This window comes from Streptopelia decaocto (assembly GCF_964273445.1).
Source record: "Streptopelia decaocto genome assembly, chromosome: 27".
Lineage (NCBI taxonomy): Eukaryota > Metazoa > Chordata > Aves > Columbiformes > Columbidae > Streptopelia > Streptopelia decaocto.
Genome location: NC_138682.1, coordinates 1424029 through 1437440, shown reverse-complemented (window position 1 = coordinate 1437440; position 13412 = coordinate 1424029). Strand labels below are relative to the sequence as shown.

Genomic DNA, 13412 nt, shown 5'->3' with positions numbered 1-13412 from the left:
CCGCGCCGACGGGACGGACCGGGCCGGCACCGGGAGTGGCGCGGCCGGGCCCGCCCGCTTTGGGCACCTGCGGCCGGGGGCGGGCCCGGGGCCCCCCCGCCATTGGCCGGCTCACCTGCCTGTCCCGGCCCGTCGGGCGGTGGCCGGGGCGGGGGATTACCGGGATTAGCCCCCCCGCGGCGGGGGCGGACGGCGCCCCGCTGTCTCGGGGCCGCTGTCGCCCACCCTCACAGAATCACAGAACCCCAGAATGTGAGGGGTTGAAGGGACCTGGAAAGCTCATCCAGTGCAATCCCCCCATGGAGCAGGAACACCCAGATGAGGTTACACAGGAACCAGGCGGGTTGGAATGTCTGCAGAGAAGGAGACTCCACAACCCCCTGGGCAGCCTGGGCCAGGCTCTGCCACCCTCACCATGAACAAGTTTCTTCTCATATTTAAGTGGAACCTCCTGTGTTCCAGTTTGCACCCATTGCCCCTTGTCCTGTCCCTGGTTGTCACCAGAAGAGCCTGGCTCCATCCTCCTGACACTCCCCCTTTCCATATTGATCCCCAGAAATGAGTCCCCCCTCAGTGTCCTCTTGTCCAGCTCCAGAGCCCCAGCTCCCTCAGCCTTTCCTCACACGGGAGATGCTCCACTCCCTCCAGCATCTTGGTGGCTGCGCTGGACTCTCTCAACAGATCCCTGTCCTTCTTGAGCTAAGGGGACCAGAACTGGACACAATATTCCATATGCGCTCCGGGCGAGGCCGTCAGGTCCCCACAGGATGGGATCCCCCCCAGCCAGTCACAAGCGTCAAGTGGGGCTGAACAGGAGCAGGAAGGGTCACACGAGGGGCTTCATTTGGGTGAGCACAAGCAGTGGTACCTGCAGAGGTGTGTGCCCATGGGGCTCGCACACACGTGTGCATGGGCTCTGCCGGCCCGCAGCTCTCCCCAGTGACTGCCCAGGGTGCAGAGGGTCCTGGCCACACTGAGCTCCTCTGCCTGGTCCAAAACCAGTGGGAAGGGGGGGCTGGGGGAAATCCTGGCTGGGAGAGGAGCACCGGGCCTGGAGGAGCCTGCTGGATGGACCTACCCCGCCATGGAGCCCACAGACCTGCCCCCACCACCCATGCGTTGCCCTCGGGCAGCCCCTCAGCCATCCTAACAGGGCCAGTGTCATTGCTGACAGAGGAGCCAGCGGGGATCAGACGCTGTTCCCAGGATGAGCCCTGTGGCTCTTTGGGGACTGTTCACATCTCTGGGCTTTCGTCACTCCTACCGTTTGATGAGTTGGAGGGTCTGAGCCCACCCTTTGGACTGCTTGGTCCACCCTCATGCCAGGACCAACCTGGGCAGGGCCAGCAAAGGTTCATACCATGCCCCATCCTCCCCACAAATTAAAATGGATGTTTGCATGTACTGAGGGCTCGTGAGGTGGCAGCCAGTGTCACATCAACCCGAGGATGTCCTTTGGATCCTTAGCCCAAATGCAGGGCACTCAGGGCACACAGGGTCCTGGAGAATGTTCCTGAAAGTGGTGCAAGGTGTCGCGTTGGGGGAGCGGGAAAGCCCAGCGCTCTTGTGCCAGAGCCAGGAACCCACAGAGCGCGGTGGGAACCTGAAGCCCAGCCAGCCCTTGGGGTATGTCCTGTGCCCACCTTGCCATGCGGCACTGCCTCCAAGGTCTCGATCACACAGAGCCCCTGCCCGCGGCCAAGCGCAGAGGTGACGTGTAAACAGAGTGGGCTGTCTGGGAAAAAAGCAGCCACCGGAGATGATGCAACCAGAGTGCAAGGGACAAAGTTCTCAGCTGGCTGGGCTTGCTGGCAGCTCCCAGAATAGCCCAGGAATGTCAACAGGGAGGCAGGAGTGGGCACAGGCTGGCCTGGGGGCACAGCTCCCACGGGACCCGGGAGCCCTGCGCAGGCAGCGCTGCCCGCACTTTATGCAGATGCAGGTTCATTGTGCACAATCACAGTGCACACGTGCTCCTTTGCACGGATGCTCAATGGTACTTACACATCTGCACACTCCCTCGCGAACGGTCCATCATTCCACATATTTGGATACATGATCCATTCACAGACATACATGTGCACCACAAGCCCATTTTCCTGCCTTTCCCTCCCCCTCTACTCTGTCCTGGTGAGACCACACCTGGAATATTGTGACCACATCTGGAATATTGTGTCCACATCTGGAATCTTGTGTCCACACCTGGAATCTTGCGTCCAGTTGTGGCCCCTCAGTTCCAGCAGGACAGGGAACTGCTGGAGAGAGTCCAGCGCGGCCACCAAGATGCTGGAGGGAGTGGAGCATCTCCCGTGTGAGGAAAGGCTGAGGGAGCTGGGGCTCTGGAGCTGGACAAGAGGACACTGAGGGGGGACTCATTCCTGGGGATCAATATGGAAAGGGGGAGTGTCAGGAGGATGGAGCCAGGCTCTTCTGGTGACAACCAGTGACAGGACAAGGGGCAATGGGTGCAAACTGGAACACAGGAGGTTCCACTGAAATCTGAGCAGAAACTTGTTCGTGGTGAGGGTGGCAGAGCCTGGCCCAGGCTGCCCAGGGGGTTGTGGAGTCTCCTTCTCTGCAGACATTCCAACCCGCCTGGTTCCTGTGGAACCTCAGCTGGGTGTTCCTGCTCCATGGGGGGATTGCACTGGATGAGCTTTCCAGGTCCCTCCAACCCCTGACACTCTGGGATTCTCTATTCCATGTTCCCATATTGGAAGTGGACCGTTTCCGCTCTGGTGCTCAGAGCAGGTTAAATTCCCCACAGGACAGGGCTGCTCCTGCCTTCAGCCCACGGAGGGAACCGGGTCCCTCAGCCTGACACTGTTCCCACATGCTGGAATGATCCTCAGGTGGCATCACCGAGTGGCACCGGCCCAGGTGCCAGGTCAGGGGGCCGTTAAAGCCCCTGTGTCACCACCATCTCCCAGCAGCCACCTCACGGCTTCAGACATGCAGGAAAGAGAAACTGAGGCACAGCGCCTGCTGCATTCGCCCATCGCCGTCAGATCCACGGAGCCAAGATCAGGGCTGTGGCACAGCATGACACAAAGGAGGCAATAGGTTGTTGCAAAAAGTGTGAATTACTGTCTAACCCAACATCCTTCCCAGGCTGGAGCAGGGTTTCCCCATAGGTATTAACACCTTAAAACCTGCCAGGATGCCTCTGCACCGGCCAGCACCCCACGGCTGCCACCATGCACCCCCATTGCACCTGCAGCTTAGGTAGAGCATCCGCTGCGCCAGGCTCCTCGCGCCGCGGCCGCGTGGCCCTCGGTGCACTCTGGCCCACCAGATCTAGGCCAGGGGTCAGCGCGGAGCTGTGAGCGGCTCTTGCACCCATTGCATAAGTGTGTTATTGATTTAGCAGTTCCCAGAAAGCAAAGCCTGGGGACTGGACGGACCAAAATACCTCCCCTGGGTACCCCCCGGGCCCAGCACTTGCTGCACACATGGCTTCTGGGCCTCCGACCTCGTGTCCGGTGAGGCAAGCGTGGCACCTGACAACCTGACCTAGAGGTGCCAATAGGCTGGGTCAAGCAGAGCTCCCCCCAAGAGCTTGTGCACCAGCGCCGGAGCACGGCTCCCACCAGACACCCCTTCTGTGCAGCTCTGCCACCAATGTCCACCAAGGCAGCTGTGACCTGCACGCGGGGCCCACGGCACAGTCCAGACTCCAGCACTGAAAACCTTCCTCTGCACAGACTCCTCTTCCCCCCAGCTCAAGGACAGGGAACTGCTGGAGAGAGTCCAGCGCAGCCACCAAGATGCTGGAGGGAGTGGAGCATCTCCCGTGGGAGGAAAGGCTGAGGGAGCTGGGGCTCTGGAGCTGGACAAGAGGAGACTGAGGGGGGACTCATTCCTGGGGATCAATATGGAAAGGGGGAGTGTCAGGAGGATGGAGCCAGGCTCTTCTGGGTGACAACCAATGGTAGGACGAGGGGCAGTGGGTGCGAACTGGAACACAGGAGGTTCCACTTAAATTTGAGCAGAAACTTGTTCGTGGTGAGGGTGGCAGAGCCTGGCCCAGGCTGCCCAGGGGGTTGTGGAGTCTCCTTCTCTGCAGACATTCCAACCCGCCTGGTTCCTGTGGAACCTCATCTGGGTGTTCCTGCTCCATGGGGGGATTGACCTGGATGAGCTTCCCAGGTCCCTTCAACCCCTGACACTCTGGGATGCTGTGGTTCTGTGATTCCCCGGATCAAGCGCTGGAAGCCGCGGGCTGCAGGGACACCAGGCTGGGGGAGCAGTGCCCAGGGTGGCGGTGCAGCGAGTGCCAGGGCCGGCCCAGCGGCTTCCAAGGGGACAGTGGCAAGTGGGCAGCCCGTGGCCCTGCAGCCGAGGGGCAGCACGGAGCGGGAGGCCGGGCGGGGGCTGGAGGCGCTGGGCTGGCGGGGCCGGGCAGGCCGGTTCCAGCCGTGGGAAGGGAACGCGGCCAGGGCCCGCAGCCAGGGACGGAAGGTCGGCGGCCCCGCTTCCCTGGGCTGCCGGGGCTGTGCCCCCGGTGCCAGCCAAGCCATGAGGAGCGAGAGAGCGGCCTGTGCCAGGCGCCCTCCTGAGCGGCCCGTGGGTGCCGCCCGGCGGCGCGGGACAAACGGCTGCGAGACAAACTGCTGCAGGCCACCCAGATCCACCACGGGGGCCGGTCCTGCAGGCTCCCCTGGGGAGCTCAGCGGGGTTGGGCCCCATGAACGGCGCCTCGCAGCGGCAGAGCCAAAGGTGCCCAGCGCAGATCACCGTGCGCCTCAGAGCCGGGGCTGCTGGCTTGAAATGGGGGTGATGGAGCTGGTGAGGGGCTGGAGCACAAGTGTGATGGAGCGGCTGAGGGATTTGGGGGGGTTCAGCTGGAGAACAGGAGCTGAGGGGAGACCTTCTGATCTCTGAACTGCCTGAAAGGAGCTTGGAGCATGGAGGGGGTTGGTCTGTGCTCCCAAGTGATAAAACAAGAGGAAACGGCCTCAAGTTGCGTCAGGGGAGGTTGAAATTGGATATTATGAAAAAGTTCTCCATGGAAAAGGTTGTCGGGCACTGAACAGGCTGCCCAGGGCAGTGGTGGAGTCACCATCCCTGGAGGGGTTTAAAAGGCATTTAGATGAGGTTCTCAGGGACGTGGTTTAGTGCTGGAGTTGGGTGAGGTTATGGTTGGACTCGGTGATCCTGAGGGTCTCTTCCAACCAAAATCATTCTATGATTCTATAAAACTGCCCGTGAGGCTGAAAATTAAAAATTAATCCTTTTCAAGGCAACAGCGGAGGCTTTCAGGAATTCCCACCCCTCCCCTGCGCTCCAGGCCCTGCCAAGGGCCACCTTGGCGCAGCGCACTTGGACCTTTGTCTCAGGGTCTGTTGATACTGGCAGCGGCTCCTTCCAGGAGCCACCGGCAGCAGCCGCGCATCCCCGTGCCCGCCCGGAGCGGAGCCCGAGGGGACAGCACCTGGCGGCGCCCCGTGTTCCCTCCCGTGTCAGATCTGGCACAGCCCAAGGGCATGGCTCGAGCGCTGGGTCAGCGCCGTCTGCGTGGGAGAGAGGGGAAGAGTCTGCGCTGCGGGACCCTGGACCCTGCTCGGCCGGGGAACCTCCGACCTGAAGACACCATGGAGGGCACGTTTTCAGGTGGCTGGAAAACCCCCCGGACAATGTGTTCTGCCCTAACCTCAAGCTGCCAGGGAGGGGCCTCAGAGACTTCAACTCTCTTGGGGGAGCGCCCCAAATCAGCAGGACCTCTACTCTGCCCTGGGGAGACCACACCTGGAATATTGTGTCCAGTTGTGGTCCCCTTAGCTCAAGAAGGACAGGGAACTGCTGGAGAGAGCCCAGCGCAGCCACCAAGATGCTGCAGGGAGTGGAGCATCTCCCGTGTGAGGAAAGGCTGAGGGAGCTGGGGCTCTGGAGCTGGACAAGAGGAGACTGAGGGGGGACTCATTCCTGGGGATCAAGATGGAAAGGGGGAGTGTCAGGAGGATGGAGCCAGGCTCTTCTGGTGACAACCAGTGACAGGACAAGGGGCAATGGGTGCAAACTGGAACACAGGAGGTTCCACTTAAATTTGAGCAGAAACTTGTTGGTGGTGAGGGTGGCAGAGCCTGGCCCAGGCTGCCCAGGGGGTTGTGGAGTCTCCTTCTCTGCAGACATTCCAACCCGCCTGGTTCCTGTGGAACCTCATCTGGGTGTTCCTGCTCCATGGGGGGATTGCACTGGATGAGCTTTCCAGGGCCCTTCAACCCCTGACACTCTGGGGTTCTGTGTGAGTCTATGACCTTCATGTCCATTCGGACGCAGCCGCCCGGTGAGGTTTGCGCTGTCTGTACCGCAGCCCAGACGACAGAAGGCAACACGGTGACAACTCGTAGGTCTGGCCCTGTTCTACCAATGGCTGCTGCAGCCTCGAGAACTCCGCACTGGCCCCAGGAAAGCTGTTCGTTCGATAAATACAGGTGGCGAAAAGAGGTGTTGGGAAAAAAAAAGAAAAAAAAAAAAACAAACAACAAAACAAAGAGCAAACCCGCTTTGCGTTTGCGCAAGTGGCCTTGGGTCCCAGACAGTATTGATTCCCAAGTCTTCCACCCTGCTCGTGCAGCAGCTGGGTCAGCGGGAACCCTTCAGCCCTGAGCCCTGGAGGCACCAGGACCTGGAGCTGAGCACAGCGGGTGCTGTGACCTGATGGGAGATGCAGGTGCAGGTGGGAGAACCTGCCCCACGACACACGGGATGTCATGTGCTGCTTCGACTGAAAATGGGTTAATTTGCGTCCTGTAGTTACAAACCTTTCTTTTCCCAGCCAGCACGCTCGTGATTTGGACTTAGCTTGAGAACAAGCAGGTAACACCCCATGGTTTGAATCGCTCTGCTCTGAGAGCCAAGGACACTCTGAGCTCTGCCCACAGGGGTGAGGCAGCGAGGAAGGGGATGGACGGACAGAGCTGGACTGACACCCACACGGAGCAACCACAGTGTTCCAGCCCATTAGCATCCTGCTCATTATTTAAGAATGTCAGGACCTTCCAGCTGGTTCTTCTTCCGATCTCTCTGGTTCTTCTCTCTGCCTCTGGGGTAGCTGGGAAGTTCAGTCGGGACGTTTAGTTCGGCTTTTACCATTTTGCAGAGGCCTCTGGGCCTTTCTGCCTTTCTCCTCTCTTTTCTCTCTCTGGGATCGGCTCTTTGGGCCACGTGTGGTTTGCTGGGACTGGCTGCTCAGTTTTGGCCAGAGTTCATAGGGAATTACCTCGAGCATCTTTTATTTCTATTTTATATATATATTTACTAGTAGCATATTAGTATTTTGTTATTTTATTAAGCTGTGTTGATCTCAATCCAAGTTTCTCCCTTCCCTTTTGATTCTCTCCCCTACCGGGGGAGTGTGTGAGGGGCGAGTGAGCGGCTGTGTGGTTGTATGGCCAGCTCGGGTGAAACCACGACACCTCCCCACCCCCCAGCATCTTTTCAGCTCCTGTCTCCTCAGCACACTGAGGTGTCCGCTGCTGGAACCCATTACCTGCAGAGCACACGTTCCTGGGACCAGCGGCCGGACGTGCCCGGGAAGTCGTGCTCTGCAGGTAGAGGGTCTGGCGTCCATCAGGAATGCGTCTCCGAGCCTGTGGCTCATGAGCAGAGAGGAATCCATGGGCAGATCTGAAGGGGGAAAAGAGCTGGGAGGGAGGAGAGGACTTGCAGAGTCAGCATCACCCTTGATACTTCATCCTCAGGAGGAGAAAACACCTGGGCAGGGTTCCCATCGCAGTGCCAGAGCGGGGCCGGGAGGAGGGGAGCCGCTCAGGTACAACCGCACGCATCCACAATCATGTCGGGGATGTCGGTCTTGACGATGTTGCTGTCGCGGTCGTAGTAGAGCAGCGAGAGGGGGCGACGCCGCGTGGGGACGCAGCAGGAGTCCACGGCCGCGTCCGCGTTGTTGGCTTTGATGAGGTTGAGGACGGCCGTGTGGAAGGAGGCGGCGAGGCCGGGGATGCCGGCCATGTGCAGGGGGCAGAGCCCCGCGCAGTAGTTCATGTGATAGCCCTCCGGCTGGATGATCCAGTCCTCCCAGCCGATCTCCTTGAAGTCCACGAAGAATTCCTTGCGGCAGCACATCCGAGAGTCCGCGCCGCACTCAATGCCGCGCCGCCGCACTCGGTGGGGCGCCCTGTCCCGCGCCCGCGCTGCCACGAACGGCCAGTGGGAATCACTGTGGCCAAGCAGGAGGGGAGCCCCCCGGTCCTCCAGCATCTCCAGCTCCACCGTGAGCCTTTGGCTCCCTCGGCCAAAGAGGCTCTGGACGGCTCGGCCCACGTCCAGCGTGGCCCAGCCGGCCCTGGGCACCTCCAGCTGTGTCTCGTTGGCCACCGTCACATTGAGCCCCGTTGGATCTGACTGCAAGAGTCTGACGGTGACGGGACGCGTCCCAGGGCCGCGGGCCACCCAGAACAGGTAGAGGGTGGCCTGGAGGATCTCGGTGCTCCCAGCCAGCTCCCGAGTGAAGCGGAAATGCAGGCGAACGCTGCGGGAGGTGAAGGACCCTGCGCACAGAACCGAAAGCAGAGTCAGGAGCTGAAGGGAGGATGATGGAGCTCCCAAAGCTGAAGGCCACCAAATGGGGGGGATGTCAAAGCCAAACAGTACACGGAGATGCTGAGGGGCTGCCCCTTCCCTGCGCTGCTCTTGTCCTCCTTATGCTGGGCTGATGCTGAACCTGGTTTGGTTCCACCTCCACCCGCCCTGCCAGTGAAGCTGCTGCAGGGTTCTGGAGCGGGTTATCTGGCTGTGTAAACCAGCCTTGTGTTTAAGACATTCGCTGTGGGAAACTATGGCGAGGGGTATGGAAACTGAAATTAGCCTTGAAGATATTAAGGCCTACCTGTGAGGAAGATGGGAGTAAAGGAGTATCTGGAGATATTAAGGTGTAGCCGTGAGAAAGAAGGGAGTAAAACATTGACGTTAGCAAAAATTGGCCAATGATATGTTACTATTACAGCAAAAAGGCACGAGCTGGTAAAGACTATATGAAAAGCCTGAGCTCAGCCCCATGGCTCACGCCAGCTCTTCTGCTTCCAGCAGACGCTCCACCGAGCCGGGAGACAGCTCCCTATTGTCCCGTGTGCTGGAACACAATGTGCTGCGGAGGAGCATTGTTCCCAGGGGTCTTCAAGGACATGGCAAGCCCTCGCTATCCCACAGCAGCCATGCGAACCAAGGAGGACAGGGAACTGATTGAAAGAGTCCAGCGCAGAGACACAAAGATGATGGAGGGAGCGGAGCATCTCCCGGGTGAGGAAAGGCTGAGGGAGCTGGGGCTCTGGAGCTGGACAAGAGGAGACTGAGGGGGGACTCATTCCTGGGGATCAATATGGAAAGGGGGAGTGTCAGGAGGATGGAGCCAGGCTCTTCTGGTGACAACCAGGGACAGGACAAGGGGCAATGGGTGCAAACTGGAACACAGGAGGTTCCACTTAAATCTGAGCAGAAACTTGTTGGTGGTGAGGGTGGCAGAGCCTGGCCCAGGCTGCCCAGGGGGTTGTGGAGTCTCCTTCTCTGCAGACATTCCAACCCGCCTGGTTCCTGTGGAACCTCATCTGGGTGTTCCTGCTCCATGGGGGGATTGCACTGGATGAGCTTTCCAGGTCCCTTCAACCCCTGACACTCTGGGATCCTTTGACGGTGTGTGCCCCGCAACCCTCACCAAGCAGCACTTTGGGCTGGGCAAAGCGACGATGCACAAGGATGCTCTGCAGCAATTCTGCTTCTTTCCAAAGGCGGCTGTATCTGTCTGGGTGAAGTGGGGGGTATAGGACACTGTTTTTCTAGTGACACCTGTCAGGAACCCTGAGCACGCCTTGGAGAGCCCTGTCCCCCAGCAATGCAGCTGATTCTGGAGCTGATTCTGGTTCCTACACAAAACCCACGGCTTTGCGTAGGAAGCAGAGACACGGCTGAGTGCGGGAAGCAGATGGGCTTCGGAGCCTAAGTCCAAACGCTGCGAGCTAAAGGGAATCTAGGCTTAAAAACACGTTCTGAAAAACACGGCTATCTGACCCCTCCACCTCTAACACAAACGGGGAGGCTTCAACAGAAATGGACAACAAATTGCATGTATCCCTGTGCCTACCCCCTCGCCCCAACGCGTCCCACGTGGAAATGAGAGGGTCCCAAAACTCGGTGGTGTTTCCCTGCCCGTGGCGAGGGGTGGCTGGTTGAGATAAGATCGGGGTGTGGATGCAAAGGTTCTGGATATGGAGCTTCTCGTTGCTAGTCGTAGCCTGGCATTGCTCGCAGGAGCGTGATGCCCTCATGCAAAGCTTTAGGAATGTTAATGCAACGGAGGAAATCTCCCCACTTTCCCCCCGTGCCCCCCAACCTCAAGGCCCATGGGACGTGGGGTCTGTACAAACCTGCCTCGGCAAAGCTCAAGATCTCGTATTCCTGCACGCCCCCCCCGGGACGCAGGACGCGGCCGCCACGGCGCAGCCCCGGCGGGGCGGCCGTGCCGGGGCGCGGCACACGCAGCCTGCGCAGAGCGCTCAGCGGCGCCCGTCCGGACGTGGGCTGCGTGACGTTGGGCTTGTCCGGCAAGTGGAGCTTGGAGAGGATGCTCTGCTTGGCCAGCGCGATGAGGACGTCCCGCTGCACGCTGGGCGCCAGGGCGGCCAGCCCGCAGGATGGGCACCACACGCCTTTGGGAGCCGCCATCCTCAGGAGGCTCAGGAGCAGGAGAGCCACGATGGTTGTCATCGCCGGTGCCAGACGTGACAACCTGGGGGTCTCAAGCAAACCCAGGCGTTCCTCCGGCCGCCCGATAAGTCGGAGTCGAACTGGGACAGCGGCGCCGGGGCTGGGAGAGCGGAGTGTGGCGGCGGGACGGCAGCGCTGGAGCAGAGTGAGGATGGGCTCGTTCTCCTGACGTGGCCACAAATATTGGCTGATCCCGGACAAGATAAACGCCCCTGTGATCCCGCCGGAGTGTCTGCGGGCACGGGGGAGCCGGGTTAACGTGCACAAGGGCGGATGGTGCCCCCGCTCGGCAGAGGCTGCCCGGGGGCTGCGGCTTGAACCGAGGGTCTCACACCACCCCTAGGGAGCCCCGTTCCCAGGGTCCCGCACCGCAACATGGTGGTGTCCTGCACCACGCTCTGGGCAGCCCCTGCTGCCCCGGGGGGCTCACGTTGTGTGCAGGGACGACTGTCACCTGCCTGGGTGCCACTGCTGGGGTGTGTTTGTTCCCTTGGCCAAGGCAGGTTGTCTGGGACCAAGAACGCAACTGGAATCTTGTGTCCGGTTGTGGCCCCTCAGTTCCAGCAGGACAGGGAACTGCTGGAGAGAGTCCAGCGCAGCCACCAAGATGCTGCAGGGAGTGGAGCATCTCCCGTGTGAGGAAAGGCTGAGGGAGCTGGGGCTCTGGAGCTGGACAAGAGGACACTGAGGGGGGACTCATTCATGGGGATCAATATGGAAAGGGGGAGTGTCAGGAGGATGGAGCCAGGCTCTTCTGGTGACAACCAGTGACAGGACAAGGGGCAATGGGTGCAAACTGGAACACAGGAGGTTCCGCTTAAATCTGAGCAGAAACTTGTTCGTGGTGAGGGTGGCAGAGCCTGGCCCAGGCTGCCCAGGGGGTTGTGGAGTCTCCTTCTCTGCAGACATTCCAACCCGCCTGGTTCCTGTGGAACCTCATCTGGGTGTTCCTGCTCCATGGGGGGATTGCACTGGATGAGCTTTCCAGGTCCCTTCAACCCCTGACACTCTGTGACTGTGTGATTGTGTGACACGGGGCTCCCCAGGGGCGGGGCCTCGGGGGTGGAGCCTTACCCCCGAATGGCGGGAACGTCCGCGCTCCCCGCTGCCACCTCCACCACACCAGGGGTCGCTGCCGCGCCCCTCCCGCCTTCCCGGGGCGCCGCGTCCGGCCGGTTGCCACGACAACGGGCGCGCTCTGCTGACGCAACGCGCACGGAGCAGTGACGCAGCGCGCACGCCCGGCGGGGGAGGGGCCCGCCCGCTTCTTTCCTTTTTTTTTCCCCCCTCCCCCCCCCCTTTTTTTTTTCCTTTTTTTTTTTTTTTTTTTCCCGTTTCTTCCCCTTTTCTCCCCGTTCCGGCCGCCCCTTCCCCCCCATCCTGTCCCGCCGTCCGCCCGCCGCCCCGCCCGGGCGGCCCGCGCTGGCGCAGGCCCGGCCCGGGGTGGCGGCGGCGGCCCCGCGGCGCAGGGCCCGGCCCGGTAAGTGCTGGGGGGGGCGGGCGGCGGGTCGGGGCCGGAGCGCGGGGCGGCTTGTGGCGGTGCCCCCGGGGACCCCGCGGCCCTGGAGCCGAGCGGTGAGTCCCGGGGCGCGCTCGGTGTCCGCCCCGGTGGCGGCGGTGGCGGCGCCGGGAGGGCTCGCAGCCCCGCGCCGTCCCCATCGGCGGGTGTCGGTTTGGACGAGCCTTCGCTGGGGCGCTGCCGTGGGGGTTCCCAGCACCTCCCCGCTGTTTCTCTCCTGCTTCTCCTCCCCGTTCTGCTCCTCTGAGGAGCTGTCGGAGCGTTTCTTGCCGGTTGTTGTTTTCTGCTGGAGGTGCGTCCTGCAGCTTGTGCTTATGAATTAAAACTAAAGTAGAAATCCCCTGGGTTTGCTCCAGCCCGCAAGAGCTGCCCCTGTGTTTCCAGCGCACTTTGTACTTGCGAGAGGCCGAGGAGGGAGAGCAACAGGTGGGCCTGTGGATGGCGATCCGCTGCTGCGGGGCTTGCCCAGGTGAGGATCACACAGAATCACAGAATCACTGGGTTGGAAAAGCCCTCAGAGATCATCCAGTCCAACCCTTGGTCCAGCTCCAGTCCATTGACTAGATCATGGCACTAAGCGCCGTGTCCAATCTCAGTTTAAAAACCTCCAGGACGGTGAGTCCAGCACCTCCCTGGGCAGCCATTCCAATGCCTGACCACTCTCTCTGTAAATAATTTCTTTCTAATATCCAGCCTAAATTTCCCCTGGCAGAGTTTAAACCCATGCCCCCTTGTCCTATTAATGCCTTTCAACAGGTTGCCCTCCATGGCCACGCTTTGCTGGAGATGCCACCCGGCTCTTGAGGAGCTGGGTTAAGGCTCCCAAATCAATTCCTGCCACTTGTGAAGGGGAAACATCACTTGGATATGGGCCATTCCCTTATCTGTCCGCCTGCTTGCGAATGGGGGCTGGTGCCCTGGAGATGAGGAGGTTACGGGGCCACTTGACCCCTCAGGGCATCGCGGTCTTTGCCGAGTGGTTCCTCAGGGACAGTTGGAGCGACGTGCGCAGAACAAAACCTGGCTTGATTTAACAATATCAGACAGCGTCGCCCTCCTCTTTGGCTGAGTCTTAGTAGCTTCATTTGCTTCAACCTTCCTGTGATCAAAACTGAGAAGTTATATTCTGTATTCCTCTCAATTCAGAGATATATAATGTGGTCAAACTTTG

At 60.4% G+C, this 13412-nt stretch overlaps 2 protein-coding genes across 4 annotated transcripts in view; one reads left to right on the top strand and one right to left on the bottom strand.

The window, feature by feature from the left end:
• Window positions 1-7770: 7770 nt before the first annotated feature.
• Window positions 7771-10722, bottom strand: LOC309450537 (inhibin beta C chain-like; the record flags this gene model as incomplete). The annotated part of the gene is made up of 2 exons (XM_082073474.1): window positions 7771-8513; window positions 10383-10722. 2 exons carry the CDS (start codon window positions 10720-10722, stop codon window positions 7771-7773), a joined length of 1083 nt encoding a protein of 360 aa, XP_081929600.1.
• A 1347-nt stretch (window positions 10723-12069) lies between these two features.
• R3HDM2 (R3H domain containing 2) overlaps window positions 12070-13412 on the top strand; it is a 30913-nt gene continuing 29570 nt past the window's right edge. For all 3 annotated transcript variants that reach the window (XM_082073683.1, XM_082073684.1, XM_082073682.1), the window contains exon 1: window positions 12070-12202. The gene's annotated coding sequence lies outside the window, so the exon portion shown is untranslated. The remainder of the gene's footprint in view (window positions 12203-13412) is intronic.